We start from the raw sequence: 18,900 nt of genomic DNA, 5'->3' as shown, positions 1-18,900 counted from the left end.
AGTCCCCTGTATGCCCTCTCCCTAAAGCTCAAGAGAAGATGCTGGATTCCTCTGGGCCCCACCAACAAATAGGGAATAGACACGGGGGGGAAAAAATCAGTCCTGTGTCTTTATTAAAGGGAGTTAGAAAGAGACTATACCTGGCAACCAAAGGGCGAAGTACTAGGCAGAAAGGTGGGTTGGGCTCAGGCCCTGGGGACTCAAGGGCAAACTGATGGCCTGGGAGGGGCCAAGGAGACCAGTTCCTGGCAGCAGCTGAAGAAATACCCAAGGGTGAGCTTTCAGGCAGTGGGGCAAACAGCTGGTTCTGCAGGGGATGCAGGGTAAGTTCGGCTGGCCTGGAATTTCCCTGAGGCCACCCTGCCTTGTCTACCTAGATCATCCACTGGTCCTGATCTTGTTCGTTGCCTTCCATGTCCACCTGGAGAGAAGGCTGGGTGTGGGTGGGACGGGGCCTCAGCCACCCAGCCAGCCCCAGTCCCAGATCCTGCCCGTCTGGAACCAGAGTCTCTGTAACCCTTGGCCACCAGTTGGGTCAGGGGTAGGGGCCCTCCCCCACACCCCTGCCTACCTCATTGACCTCTCCGTCATCAGGTGACTCATTGTAGTCATTCATCTCATCCATGTCCTGCATGTCCTCATCATCCTCTGAGTCCTCTTCACTATCTTCATCATCATCTTCATCCTCCTCTTCCTCATCATCATAGTGCTGGTGAGGCAGGGGAGAGCCTATAGGCTCTATAGGGCTGCCTGGACCAGTTCAAGGGCTGGTCCACTTGGAGCCAGTCTCTGGGAACAATGAATGACCCTCCATTCCCCAACCTTGCCCCGCCCCTTTGAGTCTAGGAAGCTGATGCATGTTCTGCAGGACCTTAGTGCTGGGTCCAATGGCCACCCACTCTACACCCCCTTTACAGCCTCCACCCAGAGCTGAGGAACACAACTGCTCTGGGACCAGAGGCAGGACTTTCAGAAGTAGAGCAGAGCCTTGGTCCACCTGGGCTCCACACAAGCCCTACCTGCTGGAACAACTCACCTCCGAGGCCGGCTTGCCAATAGGTACCAGGTTGTTGTCTTTCTCTGCGATGCTCTGGAGCTATGGCCAAAGTGGGAGGAGAGCATGGTCAGGGTGCAAGCAGGACAGGTCAGGGACATGGGACTGGCCCATTCTGCCCCTAAGATGACCCCTTAAATGTGGAGAAGCTTCCTTCCAGTTTCCAGAAAGAGACAATCCCTTTATCTCTTGTCATCTGCCACTTACTTACAAACTTGATCCAACTACATAAACTCTCTGGGCCATGGTTTCCTCATAAGATTACCGTGAGGGTGGGGCGCCTGGGTGGCTCAGCTGGTTAAGCGACTGCCTTCGGCTCAGGTCATGATCCTGGAGTCCCGGGATCGAGTCCCGCATCGGGCTCCCTGCTCAGCAGGGAGTCTGCTTCTCCCTCTGACCCTCTTCCCTCTTGTGCTATCTCTCAAATAAATAAATAAAATCTTAAAAAAAAAAAAGATTACTGTGAGGGTGAAGTGAGAGACTATCAGTCTAGAATATCACATCTACTAGGTCCTCAATAAAGTCAAAACTATTTCCTATGCTTTAGGGAAAAGAGCCTAGGCTCCAGTCTGGCCCAGAAGTCCCACGGGCCCACAGTAAATCAGGGTCATACAAAGATGTGAACCTAGGCCTCCTGCCTCCCAGCTTGATTGTTCCCAGCCCAGGGCAAAAAGCTCCTCCCTGACTGAGGCTCCACCACTATGCCAGGTCCTTACTCACCCAGGCCTGATGCTGTTGTTCTTGCTGCTGCAGCTCTGTCTCCTCCACACAGGGTCGATCCAGATTAAACCACAGTGTCTCAGTCACACGGGGGAAGAGTGAGGGAAACAAAGTGGACATGGCTCCTAGACTGAGGTAAAGGGCCAGGTGAATCCAGCTGTCAGATGTCTTTGGTTGGGGGTTTTATTTGGTTACAGTTTAATTTGGGGATGGGGTGGAGTAGAAGGTAGCAGGGAAATCGCTCTTCTCTGTGGGAATCAGACAGACCTGGGTTTGAGTCCTGGCTCCACCACTTACTAGCTGTTTGACCTTGGCCAAGTCACTTAACCTCTCTGAGCCTCAGTTTCCTCATCTGTAAAATGGGGAATAATAACAATTATACTACGCCCTCATAGTTATTCTGATAATTAATTTACTATATGGAGAAGTAAAGTGGTTTAAACTGTTCAAGGCAGGGAAGAGAATGGAAGCCAAATGTAAAGTTATGAATCCAGAATGCAGACTGGCATTACAAAATTAGACAAAATTAGAGGTAGCAGGGCTCCACTGACACTATCTTTACCTCCTCCAAACAGTAAGACCTACTTTTTGCCCCTCTACGATGATCCGTACCATACTTACCCAGTGTGAGAAATTTAGGACACTCATCACCTCTCTCATGAACCACAGCTGACTGGGGTGGGGGTGGGGTACCACGTGCATTATGGTTCAGAAAGACATTCTAAAGGCCTAAATGGATAAGTAAGTAAATGGAAGGCTGAATGAACTATCATGTGAGAGAGTAAGTAAATTCGGCACGGATTAAGCAGCTGAGGGGACTGACCAGAAAGGTCCCGGAGAATCTGAATTAAAACCTTTCACCTCACAGGAAAATTTGAGGCCCTGGGACAGGCAACGACTGGCTCTAGATCACAAGTGAGTTGGGGCATCGAATTCCCACCGGGAAGAAGTCGAGGCCAGGCACTGGAGGAGATGAGCAGGAGAAAAGGACATACGTCTAGTTCTGCTTTTGCCCTAAATTCATGTGACCGATCTTGGGCCAGCCGCTGCCCTTCCGTGAACCTCGGCTTCCCGGCCAATGTCACCAGCACACCAGCACCCATCCTCAAATCCCGTTAAGTAGGAGAGGCCAGAGACTGAGGTTCCGAAAGCCCACCCCTCGCCTCAAAGCCACCGCCCATTCTTTGCTTATTATGATAATGACCGCGGGGTTGGACCAACACGAAGAATGCAGGGGCGGGATTCTAATAGGCATTTGCCCTTACAGGGTTGCTAATCGCGAAAGGAGCGGGGCCTGAATAGGGCCAATTAACTGGAAGAAATGCTGGGTGACAGAAAGAAACACCAATGAGTGACGGATCTTGGGCGACGGGGTGGGGCTTAGCCTCGAGGAAGCGGCCAATGAGCTGGAGCTCTTTAATGTTAAAAGGCGTCTGAACGTGGAGGTCCTGAGGAGCCGGGGCAGGGCCACGGGGTTTCTCCGGGGGAGGGAGAAGAGAAGGGGCAGGGAGAGAGCGGCCGTAACCTGGCTTCTGTACTTACCGCGCCGGGAGGCGGCAGCCGGCGGCAACCCGGAAGCACTTCTCTCGGGCTGAGCGGAAGAGCCCGCCAGAACCTGAGAAACACCAACGCATGCGCCTTTGGTCTCCTTTTGTTTCCCGCTCCCGCCCACCACACCGGATGTGACGTTACACACCTTAGTCACATCGTTAAGGTTGGAAATTTGCCTACTCTATTGGTCCTTCCTTGAGCCTCCGCTCTTCGGCTTCTCCAGCCTGGCCCCTCCCCAACAGCCCATTTAACCCCTCCCCTTCGTCCCCAGCCAGGATCTGCCTGCCAACCCCTGCTGAAAAATAGCTGGCAGCAACCTCCTTTAGTATTAGGACTGCTTGTCCTGCCGGGTCCCAGGAAAATTCGTCTGCTTCTACATTAAAGAGTAAAATTTGCCTCTTGAAAATGTCCACCGTTTTCATTCATTCAACAAATACCTACTGAGTGCCTTACTATATGCCTGTTACTAGTCTAAGTAGTGGTTATACAATGGTGAATAAAACAGACCGCCCAAAAATCTCCATGCAGCTTCCATTCTAATGGGAGAGATAAACAACAAAGAAGATAGATAAGGGGCGCCTGGGTGGCTCAGTTGGTTAAGTGGCTGCCTTCGGCTCAGGTCATGATCCCAGGCTCCCAGGATCGAGCCCTGCGTCAGGCTCCCTGCTCAGCGGGGAGCCTGCTTCTCCCTCTCCCTCTGCCTGCCTCTATGCCTACTTGTGCTCTCTCTCTCTCTGTCAAATAAATAAATAAAATCTTAAAAAAAAAGATAGATAAAATATATAGTTTTAAGACTGCAGTAAATACCTAGGAGAAAAAATAAATCAGAGAAACGGGGAGGGGAGAGGTTTTATTTTGGGGGGGCAAGGAAGACCTTACTAGGAAGATAACTTGAGTAAAGGTCTGAAGAAAAAGATTGGGGGGGGGCCCCACTGTTCTGATATTTAGGAAAGAGCATTTCAGAGAGGGAGCAAGTGCAAAGGGTCTAGAATGGCTGGAGCATCGAGTACTATGGTGAGAGCAGGAGAGGCGGACAGAGAGATAGCAGGAGCCAGACAATACAACCTTGCAAGTCACAATAATGACTTTAGCTTTTACTCCATGTTGAGAATCCTGTGAAGGGTTTTGAGCAGAGGATCCACACAATCTGATTTACATTTTAACAGAGTTACTCTGGCTATTCTACGAGGAATAGATTCAGGAGGGAGAGTGGCAGAAGCAGGGAGACCAACTGGGAGCCTATTACAATAATCCAGAGGTGGGGGACGAGAAGTGGATGAATTTTGAATATATTTAGAGGATAGGGACAAGAGAGCATGCTGACAGATTCGATGTGGAGTATCAGAGGAAGAAAGGAGCCAATTTTTAAGACTGAACAACTGGAAGACCAGTGTTGCTATTTCTTGAGATGTGAAAGACAAGGGAGATGTTGTTTTGTGGGGGGAACTATCTGGAGCTCATTTTTGGATGTATGGAGTTTGAAATGCTCATTGGAGTACAGATGGTGAGAGGGCAGGAGGAGGGGGGAGCAGGAGGTCTGAGGTCAGGGGAGAGATCTAGACTAGAGATACCAATTTGGGAGTTATCAGTACATAGATGGCATTTAAAGCCATGAGACTAGATGAGGTCATCAAAGAAGTGAGTGTAGATGGAAAATAGTTTCCTGCAACAGTCAGCATTTAAGGAAACTAGGAGAAGCAGCAAACCAGACTGAGGAAGGCCGAAAATATAAGTAGAAAAGCAGGCAAGCTGGGTGATATCCTGTAAGCCAAGTAAAGAAGGGGTATCCCGAAGGAGGCAGTGCTCTACTACAGCATCGTTCTGTACAAATTTTTTTTATTGTTTCTATTTGTTTCCCCAGTCCACCAGGATTTCTTGAGCACACAGACTTGAGTGGTTTCTATGTCGCCAGGACTCAGCCTGATTTCTCCCTTCTCCTGGATCCCTTATCTGTTCTTCTTGTGGCCCATGTACCCATGAGTCTCTTGTCCTGCTTCTTTTCCTTATAGACTTCCTACCTCCAACACCCTTTGCCTCCCATGCTTCTGACCTAATGGAAATTCCCCTGTAAGCTAGAGTTTCTTACCAAGGTCTGCAGCCAGGTTCAACAAGCCATGGTGACTGGTTAGCTGGGGGGAGGGGAAAAGGGAATGGGAGAAGTGGAAATTTTTTGTGATTCCCTATTTTTGGCTTGGGCAACTCAGTCAATGATGGTGATATTTGTTTTACATTCATTATCCATCATTTAACCTTGCTTAGTGTTTAACTTCCTTTCATTTCAAGGATAATAAAACTAAGACTGAGAGGTTAAGAAATTTGCTTCATCTTCCTTCATTTGTTCCACTATTGGTCAACATTTATTGATTGCCAAGAAAATGCCAGATACCATGCTAGGCCCTAGGGACAGAAGCAGAAATAATCCCTGTCCTAGAGAAAAATATATCCAATGAGGACTAAAACAATTATAGACAATTATAGGAGAGGGTAGTAAATGTTAAAATCAATATATGTGGAGAGTATTATAAGAGCACAGAGGAAGGAGAGATGAATGGGTTCTGGAGAAACTGAGTTTAGACTATTGTTCCAGGGAAGGAAACATTTGAGAGGCCTTGAGGGATGAGTAGGAGTTTACCTGGTACACAAGTGAGAGAAGGTGATGTACAAAAGGCATTATTACCTTCAAGGACATGGAGTTGAAAGGTGATGATGATGTGTTTGAAGAATAGTGAAAATCCTTTCGGGCAGAACTAGGTATCTGGGGATAGAGAAAGGGAGATGAGAAAGAAAGTTAGGGGGACTCAGATGGGAAGGGCTTTGGTGGTCCTGAGATGGAGTGGACAGGGTGGAAGTCAGGCATCCTGGGCCTTACCTTGGCCCTACTGCTGACTTGCTGGGACCCAGGCAGATTCCACTCATCTCCCAGCTTCCGTTTTCTCTAACATAATATCCCAAACATGTCTCCAGCTCTAATGTGAGTTCCTGGAAGATACTCCTCAGACCTGGCCCTTCTGTCCTGAGATACTACTTGCTCTTTCATTGTGTATTACACAAGCCAGCCCTGGGCCGAAAGCAAGAGGTAGGATGATTTCTCAACAGTGAGAAATAAGTCCAGACAGAGCCCATAGGCTGGAGAGGAAAATCCGTGGCTCTGGGCAGAGAATTCTCCAGGATCTGGGAAGGGCGAGAGCTGAGTGATGCAAATACAATACCTCCTTGCTACTTGTTCCTGAAATGCACTGAGTACATTCCCGCTCCAGAGCCTTCGGGCTTAAGGTTCCCTCTGCTTGGGACACATCCCTCTGGCCACATAAACTGACTGTTGGTTTCTTTTCTTTTTTGTAAAGTCAGTGCCTGACTTAAGCTTGGATTACTGAGGCATCCAATCCATAGCTATCTTTAATAAACCAAGAGCCACGCCACCTCCCCTCCCCTGAGGCTCCTTTATTTTGGGGATCTTGGCTGATTTTGATAACTGATCATTTGGGCCACTTGTCTGTTCTCTTCCCTCACTTTATTTTTTTTTAAAGATTTTATTTATTTATTTGAGAGAGAGAGCAAGACCAAGAGCACAAGCAGGGGGAGGAACAGAGGGAGAGGGAGAAGCAGACTCCCCGCTGAGCAGGACTCTGGGATCATGACCTGAGCCAAAGGCAGACACTTAACTGACCAAGCCACCCAGGTGCCCCTCTTCTTTCACTTTAAAATCTCACTCTGTTTTTTTTTTTAAGATTTTATTTATTTATTTATTTATTTTTTTTTTTATTTAAGACAAAGTGAGAGAGAGAGAAGGAGCAGAGGGAGAGGGACAAGGAGACTCCGCACCGAGTGCGAGCCTGACACAGGGCTCCATCTCAGGATTGTGAGATCATGACCAGAGCTGAAATCGAGAGTCGAACACTCGGGGCACCTGGGTGGCTCAATCGGTTAAGCGTCTGCCTTCAGCTTGGATCATGATCCCAGGGTTCTGGGATGGAGCCCCCTGTCGGGCTCCCTGCTCAGAGGGGAGCCTGCTTCTCCCTCCGCCTGCAGCTCCCCCTGCTTGTACTCACTCTCTCTGTCAAAAAAAAAAAAAAAAGAGTCGGTTGCTCAACCAACTGATCCACCCAGGTGCCCCTAAATTCTTACTCTTAAGTTTTAAATTCACCGGATAAAGACTGAGCCCTCAAAATCCTAGGCCCCACGCCTGGGTGGCTCCGTTGGTTAAGCGACTGCCTTCGGCTCAGGTCATGATCCCAGAGTCCTGGGATGGAGTCCCACATCGGGCTCCCCGCTCAGCGGGGAGCCTGCTTCTCCCTCTGACCCTCTCCCCTCTCATGCTGTTTCTCTCTCTCTCTCTCAAATAAATAAATAAAATCTTAAAAAAAAAAATCCTAGGCCCCTACTGTGGACCCCAATAAAAGCAGAACCCCAGGCCCACATGCTCTCTCTACCGATGCCCTCACTGGGTGGCCCCAGGCCTACTGTGTAATGTCCAGGTTCTGTAGGTAATAAACCTTTCCTTCAAAGTCTCCTGATGGTTACCGCTGAAGGGCATCTTAAAATAAGAACCACAAGAGCCAGTCCAACCTCATCATTGCTTATTGATAGGCTGAGGCCGGCACAAAACAGTTGGTGTGGCTGGCAGGATAGCATGAAGCCTGTGCAGTTTCCTGAGGGGAATGCCCTTTTTCACCTGTAACTTGCTGACAAACCACCTCCCTCAGATGGGTAACCCTGTCTGAGAAAGAAGGACCATTTGTGGGGTCTCATACTGCTCTGTGCTTTTGCATATCGCTCTGTGGTGTGTGGTGTCCAACCCAAAAGGCCACAGCTGCCATAATAATCCAATGATCTCCCCAGAGTGCCATGATCAAGACCATATGGTCTAATGAGATGATTAGACTACTAATTATAAAGGCCTTAATTGACCATTAAAGTGTGAAAGGATCCTTCACACCTCATGGCCTAGGGGAGCTGAGGACAGGAGATTGGATAACAAGAGTGTTATTATTGTCCAAGGAGAGGCTCTGGGCTAAAGGCACAAGGAAAAGAGGAAGACAGGAGACCTCCACCTGTGACCACTGAGTCAGTGGGTTGTGCCTGCACTACATGTCCTAATCCCGAAGAGTGAAATAGCTTTGCAACCAGAAATCAATGGCACCTCCAGAGAGAGAATACAACAGAGGCCTAGAGTCTCTGTGATACCACTTCTGGTACCCACTGTTGTTGCTCTTCAACCCCTGACCTGATGGGATACTACCAATCCCTGGTGTGATGTTACTAAAAAAATTAATGGACAAATATACATGTCTTGAATATCTTTGCCAGTGCCTCCTAAGAAGACTGAGGAGGTACACCAGCTCCTTGATAAATGTAAAAGCCCACGGACACTTCCTGGGTGTTAGTCAATGCCATGCATACCAACATGCCAAGACTGGTATTACGCTCAGAGGCCTAGGGGCTTTTCCCAAAGACCCTCTGTATATCATGCTAGTGGAGGCAGACTCCAATCCAGAGAGGTCTCTTGGGACACCCTGGAAAGGAAAACAGCCACCTAGCAAGAAGGGTGTACAGTGATGTCATCTAAAATTTTTGGTAACAACATATAAGATGAAGGTAATGGGATAAAACCAAAATGTAGAAACTGAGATCAAAAACTAAAATTTAACTGAAATTCAAACCTTCCTTAGAAGTTTTATGCAGCAGGAAGGAGAGAGGGGAACTAATAGGCTACTGAGAGTTTTCTTGTTTGCTTGGAATGGGCTCTGAATTGTTACTTACAGCTGCCAAAATGCATCAACCGGCCAGTTGCTCTAAAGACCATAAAATCCATAACTTTCTTATCCAGGCTATGTGCTTGTTTCCACCAAGATCCCACAGATCCTGAACCCCTCGGCTTTCCCCTGAATGGGGCAGAAGTACAAGCACACTTCTAGAGGTATCCCTGCCACTGAGGGGACCGATAGTGTTATTGAGGCCTCCAGTGAGGAGGAAGAGGGAAATGGGAAGGCAGAGGCCCCTAGAGCCCCCGATATTCATACCAGGTCCCTTCCTGTCCTCACTTGGGTATTTATTGCCTGGCTCCATGCTCATCCTTCCATCACAGTGATCACTGCTAAGGCTCACAGTGAATGGAAAACACTAAGATGGGGCCCATCTCCTGCTGCACAAAATCAGCATGATCCAATGGGTTTATCATTTTCATGACCATAATGACCCAGATGACTCCCTCTTCATTTCCATTCCTGAAGCGGCCCCATTTGACCTTGCGTCCAGAGAATTATTTTTACAGGTGCTCCCCTAATTAGAGGTTGATGCTACTATATTTTATGGAGACTATCAAACCATCCAAAAGGCACTAAAACTCCAAGGAGAAAACTTACATTCTTTCTCTGTTCCTTGAAGAACATGTCTTTGAAATGTAAATACCCAAGGAAGTAATTTATGATTACTTGTCAAGGACAAATACAAATCTTAAAAAGTCTTCACAAACATTAGTAAAAAGCTTTAGCCATTGGAGCAGGCAACCTTAACTTGTTCCATCTGCCAGTTTGGATTCAACTGTTATATATAAACTAGTTTTATATTAATGTACCTGATTTGTGGCTAAAATTTTGGAACAGAAGCTATAGGGTCTCTGTTTGTGTATCTCTACATGATTATAAATGTCTATGGATGTATGATATGTACATGTGGTCTTTTCTCCCTCTCTCCCTACGAAGACGGCATTGCCAAAATTAGTTGGTAAAAGAGCTCTATTTAATTGGCTTAAAAATGAGCACTTTTGAAGTAAGTATTCCTAAAACCAGAAATACAGAAACCACCCAAATGTTTTTCAAGTTCATATGATCTGGGATAATCTTTGGTAAATAAAAGCTAGTTTAAGTTTGGTTTAATTAAAATCGGTATGTCTTCAGAGTTATTAGCATTAAATATAATGCAGGCATACAACTTTTATTCTACCTCCATTTACTAGTCAAATTCATGTTATCTCTAATACACCTTTTGTCAGGAAGAGAAGTAGCTTGGGATGATGACTGACTGTAGAGTGTCTAATGAAGTTTTTTGGGGTAATCTAAACATAGTTGTTGGGAGCAAGTACTTTCTTTAGAGGTAAGTGGGAAAAGAGATTTTAGGTGAATTTTTCAGCAGTAATTGTGTCTTATAGCATGCCTACTTAAAAATAGTTTCACGGGACACCTGGCTGGCTCAGTTGGTGAAACATGTGACTCTTGATCTTGGGGTTGTGGGTTCGAGCTCCACATCGCGTGTAGAGATTACTTAAAAAGAGTAAAATCTTAAAAAAACACAATTTCACAAATCTTTGATAAATTTCACCATTAGAATTTTGCTAAGTTAAAAAAAAAAGAATTCTGCTAAGTTATGTTAAATGATGAGAATTCATTGACTGTCTAGATTATTTCCAAATAAGATGAAATACTGAAACATTAATTGTTAAACAAGTCTAAGTTTACCTACTTTTGACCTCTCATTACAGAGCACTCAAGATATTTGGGTCTATTAGTAAACATGTCTTGTGCCACATTGAAAAATTGTGCTATGGGGAAATGTATGTGACTAGAAACTATTAAATTCACTCATAAATTGGCCAATCTAAAGAACGCTGGTGTAACAGTTCACAACTACTTGCCTTTTAGTTTTCACTAGAAATTAAGTTTTCTAAGGGTTAAGATTCTAATTAATATATGTAATTAAAGCTAAAGCTACTAGAACTAATAAAGGAAAAGACTCTATATGCAAGGAAAGTAGGATATGTTTTTGGCTAAGAGAAGGCTTGAGGTATGAAGATGCATTTTTCTTAAGGAAAAAGAAAGTAAATTTTTCCTAACATTAAAAAAAGAAAAAACCTGGGGCGCCTGGGTGGCTCGATCGTTAAGCGTCTGCCTTCAGCTCAGGTCATGTTCCCAGGGTCCTGGAATCGAGCCCCACATCGGGCTCCCTGCTCCGCGGGAAGCCTGCTTCTCCCTCTCCCACTCCCCCTGCTGTGTTCCCTCTCTCGCTGTGTCTCTCTCTGTCAAATAAATAAATAAAATCTTTAAAAAAAAAAAACCTGATTATTTCATAACAGGAAAGAGAAAAATAAAGACAAAAATCAAACTTCCCCAAATCAAATTCTAAATGAAGTTTTTTTAACTTGGAAGTACCTTTGGGATTTTCTAAAGGGCACCTGGAACATCTCAAATTTGTTCTCTCTCTCTCTACAAAAAAAGACATTTAGTGAATTGGGCTTATTTGATGTGTTAAAACAGGGGAAGTATTGCCAAGTAAAAAATAATGCTAAACCTTCTTTATGGATATCCTTGTATGGATATATGTTAGTAATATAAGGGTTGCAGAAATTTTATGAAATTCCTAAAAGTCCAATATGTAACATTATCAGTCATAATTTCAGTTACCATCTTAAAATGTCAGGTATCACAGAAATAAATAAATTTCCTTGTTGATTTCATTAAATGGACCCTCATCAGACTTTTTTAACTATGGGCATTTTTCAGTCTTTTTTCATTTACAGGCAGTTATTGTTTTATTCTGATTCTTTTGCAAAAGTAATTCCTCTTCAAGAAGATTCATAGAAAGGACTCTGACAAGTACAGGCTGTGGAGGAAGTACAGGTGTCTTACCACTTTCAGATCATACCACTGAACTGGGTAAGAATTTACAAACTCTTATGAAAAGCTGGATTCATAAAAGCACTAACAAAAGATCAAGAATTAATTACATAGGACTAAAAGATGACGATGATTATAATTTTTTTGTTCAAAACATTGCTGGTTCTTTAATCTTTTGTTTTCCAGATTTAAAGATTTTTTTCTCTTAAACTAGCTATGACAACAATTTGGTAAAGTATATCTTTGTGAACAAAGATGAAACAGTTACTTTTTCTTCCTACTTGATCTCTCCAGAATTTGGAAAGTCTCAGCAAGGATTCTTATTTTCATGGCAATATAATTATTTGCATAAGTTCAATATGGATCTGTTTTCCTTGTAACAGTTGGAAAAATTGGTTATTTTACCAAGGCTTTGACTGGAATGTCATATTTTATTTATTTTTTTAAAGATTTTATTTATTTATTTGAGAGAGAATGAGAGACAGAGGGAGAAGCAGACTCCCCGCCGAGCAGGGAGCCCGACATGGGACTCGATCCCGGGACTCCAGGATCATGATCCGAGCCGAAGGCAGTCGCTTAACAAACTGAGCCACCCAGGCACCCCTGGAATGTCATATTTTAGAGAGATATGCATAGGCTCAAATATGATACCAGATTTAAGGAACTACTGTTGACTTTATGGAGCCAATAAAGCCTCTTGGAAAAATCAGCCTAGTACCTTGCTTATGGGGTTTCAGCAGCCGTATGAGGTGCATAAGGAAGGTCATTTCTGGCAGTCCCAGGAACTTCAGGATATTTTGGGGAACCTCAAGAAGGGAAGAATTCACCCAAATCTAGAGGTATTGCAGAAGTCTGATGGCAGATCCTTGGCTTGGCTTCTTAGCCTCCAGAGTCTTCTAAAAGTTGTCTGAGATATCTTATGAAAAGTTCCAGCAAAGCAAACATAAAAGAACCTATATGGTCGGGCGCCTGGGTGGCTCAGATGGTTAAGTGTCTGCCTTCGGCTCAGGTCATGATCCCAGGGTCCTGGGATCGAGTCCTGCATCGGGCTCCCTGCTCAGTGGGGAGCCTGCTTCTCCCTCTGCTTCTCTCTCTCTCTCTGTCTCTCATGAATAAATAAATAAAATCTTTAAAAAAACAAAAAAGAACCTATATGGTCAATCACTGTTCTTGCTGCATTTATGTAAATCATCAGGCCAAGTTTAATGAGACTAGATTTATTTTGCAATCAAATCAGTCTCTTTGATTATTTCTGATAGAAACAGGGGTGACTATAGAGAGAAAAAAATGTTTCAGTGGAAAGCTATAGTGCACTCTTATAAATATGAGATTCTAGACCTGTTGTCTTTGAGGTTTTGTTTTCTATCTGTAAACTGGACTGGACACTGATTCTTATTTCCTCCAATATCTGGCTACAACTCTCCAATCTAAATGTTTCCAATTTTTCTCCCACCCTTCTGACTTGGAATCACTGAGAACCAAAACTGCCTTTTTCCTAAAACCATGCAAGCTAATTGGGACAACTTGAAATAAACTTCAGAGAAATCACCACAGCAGCTCATGTATGGGCAGTCTCTATGCCTGTTGTTGTGTGGGTCACTCAGAAAGGTCACTAGCAACATTTAAACTGCAAACCAGGAAAATCTATTAGACTGCCACCGTCTGCCCTCACTTCATCTGAAGATGCTTCAAGCCCAACATTTAGAAATCTCACCTGGCTGCCTTCAGAACTCAGAAACTGCGATTATAATCTGCTCCAACCATTAACCTTGTTTTTTTTTCTTTATTGCCATAGAAATGCCTCTTCTTAAATACCCAATGCAAATACTTATACCACATAGGCCTAACTTGGAGAACCAACCTTCATCACCCCCTCCTGAAATAATCCTCTAACTGAACTGATTATTCTCAAGATTAAGAGACTAGTTTGATGAGATATGGAGCAATCTACCAACTCAGGACAGGTTCAAACCTACTTATGCCAGATGGCCCAAGACATTAAAATATTCTACAACATTATCCAAATCCTTGAACAGGTTGCTAAGCCCCTGAGATCACTAACCTGTTCTCATGGCTGCACATTTCAAGTTTGGGACAATGACTCTGGACTGGATTTCAGACTATTGCCTGTAAAATTATTATAGCATTTGTTACTATAATCCTATTGAGAAGTGTAATTTCTGGGTTACAGGGTGCCCTAACCCTGACTTTTAGTTTATTGGCTACCCTGCCAGTTAATCTCCTCACCTTTGGCTCTGACACCTCAGCACTGATGTAGGAAAGACGTTAGGGTTTGAAGCCAAAGGCCAAGAAAGAATTCTTGAGGCGTCTTTGGTGCAAAAAGGTGATTTTATTCAAGCACAGGGACAGGACCCGTGGGCAGAAAAAGATGCACCGGGGTCATGAGGAGAGGCCCGTTATATAGTTTCAAGTTGGGAGGGGGTTAGGGATAGCATAAATCTCTAAGGAATTTTGGAAGCAAGATTTCTAGGACCTTGAGGGGGCTGGCTATTGTTGGGAAAAGGTCATTTATTACCATCTAATAAAACCTTAGTCATTAGACCCTTCAAATGTATATCAGTGGACCATATGCTTGGGGGATGATTGCCACCAAGTATCTTTGGGGGTAGAGATAAAGAAAATTTCTAAAGGAATTTTTATATGCTAAAGTAGACTTACAGGATCCTAGTGGGGAGTGGGGATTGGGCTAGGATTGCCTTTTGCCTTTAGCAAAGTATTAACATTGAGGCAGTTGAGTCCTAGAGGAATGTCACTCTGCCTGTTTCAAGGACTTGTCAATGGGCTGTAGGTAGTAAGGAAATTTAATAATTTTTCTTCTGCCTTTGTTTCCCATGTCAAGCATCACAGGATAGATTATAGTGTAAACCTTGACCGTTGGTTGTTCTTTTTTGCAACCCAAGTGCCTGACTTAAGCTTTGATTACTGAGACATCCACTTCAAGGACAGCCATCTCCAAGAAACACATTGCCAGACACATGTGCTAGATAAAGAGCCAGGCCACCTCCACCCCCAACTGAGGCTCTTTTGTTTTAGAGATCTTGGCTGATTTCCACTGACCATTTGGGTCACTTTTTTTTTTTCCTCTTCTCGCACTTTAAATTCCCACTCTTATTTTTTTGTTGTTTTTTTATTTTAAGTAGGCTCCACACCCAACATGGGGCTTGAACTCACAAGCCTGAGATTAAGAGTCACATGCTATACTGACTGAGCCAGCCAGGCCCCCCCTGCTCTTATGTTTTAAATTCACCAATGAAGAGTGAGCCTATGCTCATCTCTCTCTCCCAAATAAATAAAGAAAATCTTTTCAAAACAAACAAACAAGTAAATAAAAGGGGTGTCTGGGTGGCTCAATGGGTTAAGCGCCTGACTTTCGCTCCAGTCATGATCTCAGGGTCCTGGGATGGAGCCCAGCATCGGCTCCCTGCTCAGCAGGGAGTTTGCTTCTCCTTCTCCCTCTGCCTCTGCCCTTCTTCATGCTCTCTCTCTCAAATAAATAAAATCTTAAAATAAATAAATAAATAAATACAAGGAAACTCTAGGCCCCCACCCTTGACCCCAATAAAAGCAGAACCCCTGGCCCATGTGCTTTCTCTACCGATGCCCTCGCTGTGTAATTTTCAGGTTCTCTAAGAAATCTTTATTTTTTCAAAGCTCCCACAAGGTGATTGCTGAAAGGTGTCTTACATTCATAATAAGAACCACAAGAGCCAGGGCCAGTCCAAGCACAACATTGCTTATTGATAGGCTGAGACTGGTATAAAACACCCCTCCATACCCATTGGGATCTTTTACTTACTTCACTGTGGCCTCTACCCAAATATCACCTTATAGATCTTTCCTATATAAAATAGCCCCTCCTCGGTGAGCCTGGGGGGCTCAGTCAGTTAAAGCATCTGACTTTGGCTCAGGTCATGATCCCCAAGTCCTGGGATGGAGCCCCATGTGGGGCTCCCTGCTGGGCGGGGAGTCTACATCTGCTTATCCCTCTCCCTGTCTCTCTAGAGAGGGACTCCCCCCAGCACTTGTGCTTGTGTTCTCTCTCAAATAAATAAAATCTTAAAAAAAAAAAACCCTCCTCTATCCTTCTCTATTCCCTTACCCTGCTTTATTTCTGCAGAGCACCATCACCATGTATCTCTCCATTTGTTTTCTCCCATCTCCCCGCCCTCCTTGGAATGTCAGCTCCACGAGAGCAGAGACTTGGTCTTGTTCACTGTTGGAGCCCCAGCACCTAGAACAGCCTAGCACACAGTAGGCACTCAGTGGACCTTGAACTGATGTATTGACCAAATCCCTACTGCCACCCTGCTGGTCCAATGCACCATCAACCCAAGCCCAGACTCCTGAAGTCTACCAGATCCACCCGCCCCGCCCACACCCAATCCCTCCTGCACACACCAGCCAGGAGATCTTTCAAAACTGCCAACTGAATCAGGTCACTCCCCAGATTAAAACTCTTCAATGATCAAATAATTTGATCATCCCTTGCAGTGATGAGGAATTCTGTGGAAATACTTTGTTAATTCAGTAGAATTAAGTGTTATGTTGGCTATACTAAGGTGAGAAGCCAAATTGTTTATCAGAGCCTGACAAAGGCCATACTGACTCTCGTGGTATTAGCCGTTAGCTATTGCTGCAACATCCCCTAGCTTTGTGGTTTACTGTTGCAGGCAAGATTGGATGTTAAAATCAGTGGATGACAGTGTGATGAGGATTGTGCATCATGTCAAAGTATCTTCCCACAAAATACTGATTGCTCACAAAGGGAGAACTAATAACTATATGGCGAGAAACCACCTTAACCAAATGATTGCTAGCAATAAGACATCATGCTCGTCATATACCCCTTGATATGATACACTCTGAAAGGGCCATCACTTCTCCGATTTTCTGGCCAAAATGTACTTTGATTATGTAAGATGTCAACATTTGGGGAACATGGATGCAAAGAAGGTGGGAACTCTTTTCACTACTTTTGCAATTTTTCTGTAAGTCAAAGATTATGCCAAAATGCAAAGTTAAAAAACAAACCGACACAGTGGCTTAATAGCTATCTTCCAATATTCCAAGAAATAGAAGTAGAAGCTGCTAGTCCCTGTCTTGATCAGTTTGGGCTGCTGTAACAGAATACCATATAGACAGGGCGTTCAAACAACAAAAGTTTATTCCTCTCAGTTCTGAAGCCTGAAAGTCCAAGATCAAAGTGCCGGCATGGTGAGTTCTGGGGACACCCCCCTTCCAGGTTGCAGACTGCCCATTCCTTGTTGTATCCTGATACGGTGGAGAGCAGAGAGGGGAAGCAAGTGCTCTCATGACCCTTATAAGGGCACTAATCCCATCTAACCCTAATCACTTCTCAGAAGCCCCACCTCCTAATATCATCACATGGTGGAGGGCAGGTAAGGGTTCAACACAGGAGTTTTGGTGAGATGCAAACATTTAGTCCATCATTGTCCCTTAAGGCCTGGACCTAGAAACAGGCAAAGCATCAGTTTTACCATATTCTATTGGTCAGAGTAGTCAGAGCCTGTCCACATTCAAGGGGAGGAGACATAGTCCTCGCCTCTCAATGGTCAAAGAATTTGTTCCCTTCTTAACTCCCACATGGGAAAGGCCTTTTCCCCCTCCATTGCACAGGATGAGATTAATCTTAATCCTTGGTTCTGGGCATGCTCTCAGCATTGCTCCAGGCGTGACTGCCTTTATAGATTTATTTGTGTCTTTGCTTAGCTTTTTTCAAAAAAGCAATGGAAATCTTATGTTTGTCCTTTTTGCATCATTTATGATTTGTATACCTGTTTCATCACATGGCTAGGAAGAACTTCTGATGAAAAATTTAAGCATATCTCTGTTGGAATGGGGTAGCATGATACTCTTATTTCTAAAATATATTTCCTTTATTTGCATTATTTGGCAAAACATAGCAGAACTGGAAAAAAAATGTACAGTCTAAAAGGTTTCTGGGGAAAGAAGCTCTGAAGGCTGGTCTGAAAAGTAAACATAGGGGGCGCCTGGGTGGCTCAGACATTAAGCGTCTTCAGCTCGGGTCATGATCCCAGGGTCCTGGGATTGAGCCGCACATGCACATCGGGCTCCTGCTCGGCAGGAGGCCTGCTTCTCCCTCTCCCACTCCCCCTGCTTGTGTTCCCTCTCTCACTGTCTCTCTGTCAAATAAATAAATAAAATATTAAAAAAAGAGGGTGCCTGGGTGGCTCAGATGGTTAAGCGACTGCCTTCGGCTCAGGTCATGATCCCAGGGTCCTGAGATCAAGTCCCGCATCGGGCTCCCTGCTCCTTGGGGGCCTGTTTCTCCCGCTCTCTCTCTCTCATGAATAAATAAAATCTTTAAAAATAAAAAAAAAGAAAATATTAAAAAAAGAAAAGTAAACATAGGATGTGGTTTCTTGGCTAAATTTCCTAGAGGTAAGGCAAGAAAATGAGACCATGTATCTGGAGATAGCATTACAGTGGGCTTTGCAGTTAAATCAGCTTGGGTTGAATCCTGACTCCTCTACTTTTTAGCTGTTTGGGAATTCGCCTGACTCCCAAGGCCTTGGTTTCCTCATCTGTATGTTGGGAATAATGTCAACATTGCAGTGACTTGTGAGAGTTATAAGACACAAAAATGTAAGTAACACATCCATTATTCTAACTGCTGTAGTGTGGTTCTCAATATATGACTAGTGTGATTATGTAATTAATGTTTACTAGGCTACAAAATACTTTCATTTACACCTTCAAACTACTCCTAAAGAAGGAAAACAGATGCATGTCCCAATTTAGGGAATGAAGATATTAAGACCAGCAGCACAGTGAAGATCACAGGCTGGTTCAATAGGAGGGCAGACTGCTGCTGACTGTTTGTGGTCTGGTACTCCGAGGTGATGAGGCCCCACGCAGGCAGATGGGGCAAGGTGAGCACCTCATAACCAGACTCCGACCTTG

At 44.5% G+C, this 18,900-nt stretch overlaps 1 protein-coding gene across 15 annotated transcripts in view; it reads right to left on the bottom strand.

Annotated features, from left to right (window-relative positions):
• Positions 1 to 89: 89 nt before the first annotated feature.
• Positions 90 to 18,900, bottom strand: part of ANAPC15 (anaphase promoting complex subunit 15) — a 57,951-nt gene continuing 39,140 nt past the window's right edge. Inside the window, exons 1-6 of one of the 15 annotated variants that reach the window (XM_027580884.1) lie at positions 3,471 to 3,489; positions 3,317 to 3,389; positions 1,775 to 1,904; positions 1,037 to 1,096; positions 572 to 709; positions 90 to 433 (exon numbers count right to left, since the gene is read on the bottom strand). In XM_027580884.1, coding sequence (XP_027436685.1) covers positions 374 to 433; positions 572 to 709; positions 1,037 to 1,096; positions 1,775 to 1,894 — 378 coding nt within the window. In that variant the 5' untranslated portion in view covers positions 1,895 to 1,904; positions 3,317 to 3,389; positions 3,471 to 3,489 and the 3' untranslated portion in view covers positions 90 to 373. Of the gene's footprint in view, positions 434 to 571; positions 710 to 1,036; positions 1,097 to 1,774; positions 1,905 to 2,041; positions 2,120 to 2,635; positions 2,738 to 2,769; positions 2,983 to 3,316; positions 3,429 to 3,470; positions 3,490 to 18,900 lie in introns of those variants that run through there. The other 14 variants (XM_027580883.1, XM_027580881.1, XM_027580882.1 and 11 more) reach the window with 14 other exon arrangements.

This window comes from Zalophus californianus, chromosome 11, assembly GCF_009762305.2.
Source record: "Zalophus californianus isolate mZalCal1 chromosome 11, mZalCal1.pri.v2, whole genome shotgun sequence".
Taxonomy (NCBI): domain Eukaryota; kingdom Metazoa; phylum Chordata; class Mammalia; order Carnivora; family Otariidae; genus Zalophus; species Zalophus californianus.
The sequence above is the reverse complement of the archived record's forward strand: the minus strand, read 5'-3'. Positions and strand labels throughout refer to the sequence as shown.